Raw genomic sequence first — 2,690 nt, forward strand, 5'->3', positions numbered from 1 at the left:
GTGTTACTGAAATCACGGGAGCTATTCACTCAAATACACAGAATGTTGCAATTGCAGGTGAAGCCGCGGGTCTATTCATATTTATTTTATTAATTGTAGAATTATAATTTATAGATATTTTTCGTATTTATTTATTCCCTATTTAAAATTATTTGTTAACACATTATCTTCGCATAGAAATATTTTTAGATAAGGAAGTTAGGTTTGTATTTCTAAGACAAACAGTTATATTTCATAACGATTATTATATTTTTGCATGATTTTTGTTACTAAAAAACTTTATACTATTGGTGGCTTTAAGAAATGGTATTGCATTCTTCGTTGTTTCTTGTGTTTATGAGTGGGACAGTTCCTTAGCCAGACCAGTCAAATGGTTGACCTTAGCGGCGTCTTCGTTAGACAGAAGGAAGGTTTGAGCAGCAGCTGATACGGCAGAAACTGGAGCAGAAGCTATGGCACGGATAGCAGCTGGGGCATAGGCAGGAGTGTAGGCCGGTGCGTAGGCTGGGGCGTAGGCTGGAGCGTAGGCTGGGGCGTAGGCTGGGGCGTAGGCTGGGGCGTAGGCTGGGGCGTAGGCTGGGGCGTAAGCTGGAGCTGCAGCAGGGGCCAGGGCGTGATAGGTAGGGACAGCTGCGGGAGCATAAGATTGAACAGCAGCAGGGGCCAGAGCGTGGTAGGTGGGAACGGCAGCGGGAACAGCAGCGGGAGCAAAAGCAGGGGCAGCGGCTGGGGCGAAAGCAGGGGCAGCGGCTGGGGCGAAAGCCGGGACAGCGGCTGGGGCGAAAGCAGGTGCAGCGGCTGGGGCGAAGTAAGCCCTGCTGTAGGTGTCAAAGTATGGAGCAGGGGCACCAGTCTTGGCCTTCTCGATAGCCAAGGTCTTAAGAGCAGCAGTCTCAGTGTTGTCGGCGGCTACCAGGGGTGTGACTACCGCGGTGGAGTACAAAGGGTTGGCCTGAGCCAGGGCGGCTAGAGCAAGGACAATCTGGAAACAAATTGACATATTATAAAAGATGAAATTTTTACAGAATAAACAAACAACAAGCAATCCTATAATTTCAGACAACATTATACATGTATTTTTAACAATAATCAACTATTGTACTAAATTCTTATTTCATCAGTGGCTAAATTACACGATCATCTAAAAATGTAAAGCTTAAAACAATCGTATTATTGTTAACTGGGGTTTTCAATAGAACTATTTACCTGTAACAAATTTCAGTTATGAGATAAGTACTAGAAGAAAATTTAAGGGAAAATAAAACTAGTCTACATAAAAAATACCCCACTTAGCAAAACCAAACCCAAATTCGTACATGGAAACTTTAATCCTTGTATTTGGGGTTAGTGAATAAATAAAGATGCACTCTATATATTTGTATTGGAGAAATTAAAACCGAGTTAAATAATTAATAAAGAAATCGCACATATATCAACAAGAAAATGTTAGTTACAAACAGTGAGTCAATAAGGATTCTTATAGTGTATGAGTAAAAATATAAACTACACTTTTTTGGGATTAGTTCCTTATATTATTTATCTTTTTATAAAAATTAGTTATAAAATGCACAGTTCACTTTCAGTTCGCGTTATAAAATAAACATATTAGTTATTTTTAAATATACGAGTATATTTAATGTCCCCTAAGAAATTACAGATTATGAGATAGTGTAATTATTTTCTATTTATGATATTGCTCATTCAATTTCCAATGTTTCCTAAATTTTTCATAACATTTGAAGCAATATACTCGTATAAATTTCTAACATTTTTCAAATTGTGAAAATAATTTTTACATTTTCAATTTAGTTTTTGAATGCCTTTAAAGAAATGTAGTAAAATATTTAGTCCTGACTGTGAAATAAGTTATTCAATATGTGTACAGATTCTGCTATTTAGACACGTTTATTTTGTAAAAAGTAATTTATATAGAGATAAATTTACAATTTAATCACTGAAGAGTTCCTACATACAGTATTTAGTAGCACCTATTATTGGAAACTATTTTAAGTTGTTAAATAATTCTGTAAGCTGAATACATAACTTAAATATATAGTAATATTTTATTTATAACTTACCAGGCACTGCATGATGTGTGTGGTAGAAATCACTGTGACACATTGTACTAGTCTTCTGTCGTGGTATATATAGTTGTGTAAGGTGAACACAAGGTCATTGTGTAAACTGAAGATGTCATACTTTATTGACTAAGGATTACCGATATTGTATCATCACATAATCATCAATAACAGGCTGTATCTAAATGGCCCTAATAGGATCAACAAACTGGTCACTTAGACTCTGGATGAGCACTAGTAACGAAGAAACGAACAAACAAGTTACTTTGCTTACGAATGCACGTAATAATCCATTTTTTTTTTTTTTTTGTAATGGGTATTAGTGTTTATGATAATAACTTCAGTAAATCCATGTTATTTTTTAAACTTTGTACTGCTTTGTTTGTTATCTAAAATATTTATAAGCACATTTATGCAGTCTTATAAATTGAATTAAATTGCAGTCTTGAAAAAGTACAATACTCAAATAATAAGCATTGTATAATTATTATTTTCATTTTATACGACTTTTACGACTCTAGTTCTTAGGCCATATGTATATTGTGTGTTACTCTTAAAAAAAGTTTAGGCTTATATACTGTGTCTCCACATTTGTATTTAAATATAGATTTT

The 2,690-nt window shown here is 35.1% G+C and overlaps 1 protein-coding gene across 1 annotated transcript; it reads right to left on the reverse strand.

Moving 5' to 3' along the window:
• Positions 1-334: 334 nt before the first annotated feature.
• Positions 335-2,090, reverse strand: LOC124361092 (skin secretory protein xP2-like). Its single transcript, XM_046815127.1, has 2 exons — positions 2,079-2,090; positions 335-982 (listed from the first exon to the last, which is right to left on the reverse strand). The coding sequence occupies exons 1-2, from the start codon at positions 2,088-2,090 to the stop codon at positions 335-337; spliced, it is 660 nt and encodes a 219-aa protein (XP_046671083.1).
• Between the last annotated feature and the right edge of the window lie 600 nt (positions 2,091-2,690).

Source organism: Homalodisca vitripennis, chromosome 4 (genome assembly GCF_021130785.1).
Source record: "Homalodisca vitripennis isolate AUS2020 chromosome 4, UT_GWSS_2.1, whole genome shotgun sequence".
Classification (NCBI taxonomy): domain Eukaryota; kingdom Metazoa; phylum Arthropoda; class Insecta; order Hemiptera; family Cicadellidae; genus Homalodisca; species Homalodisca vitripennis.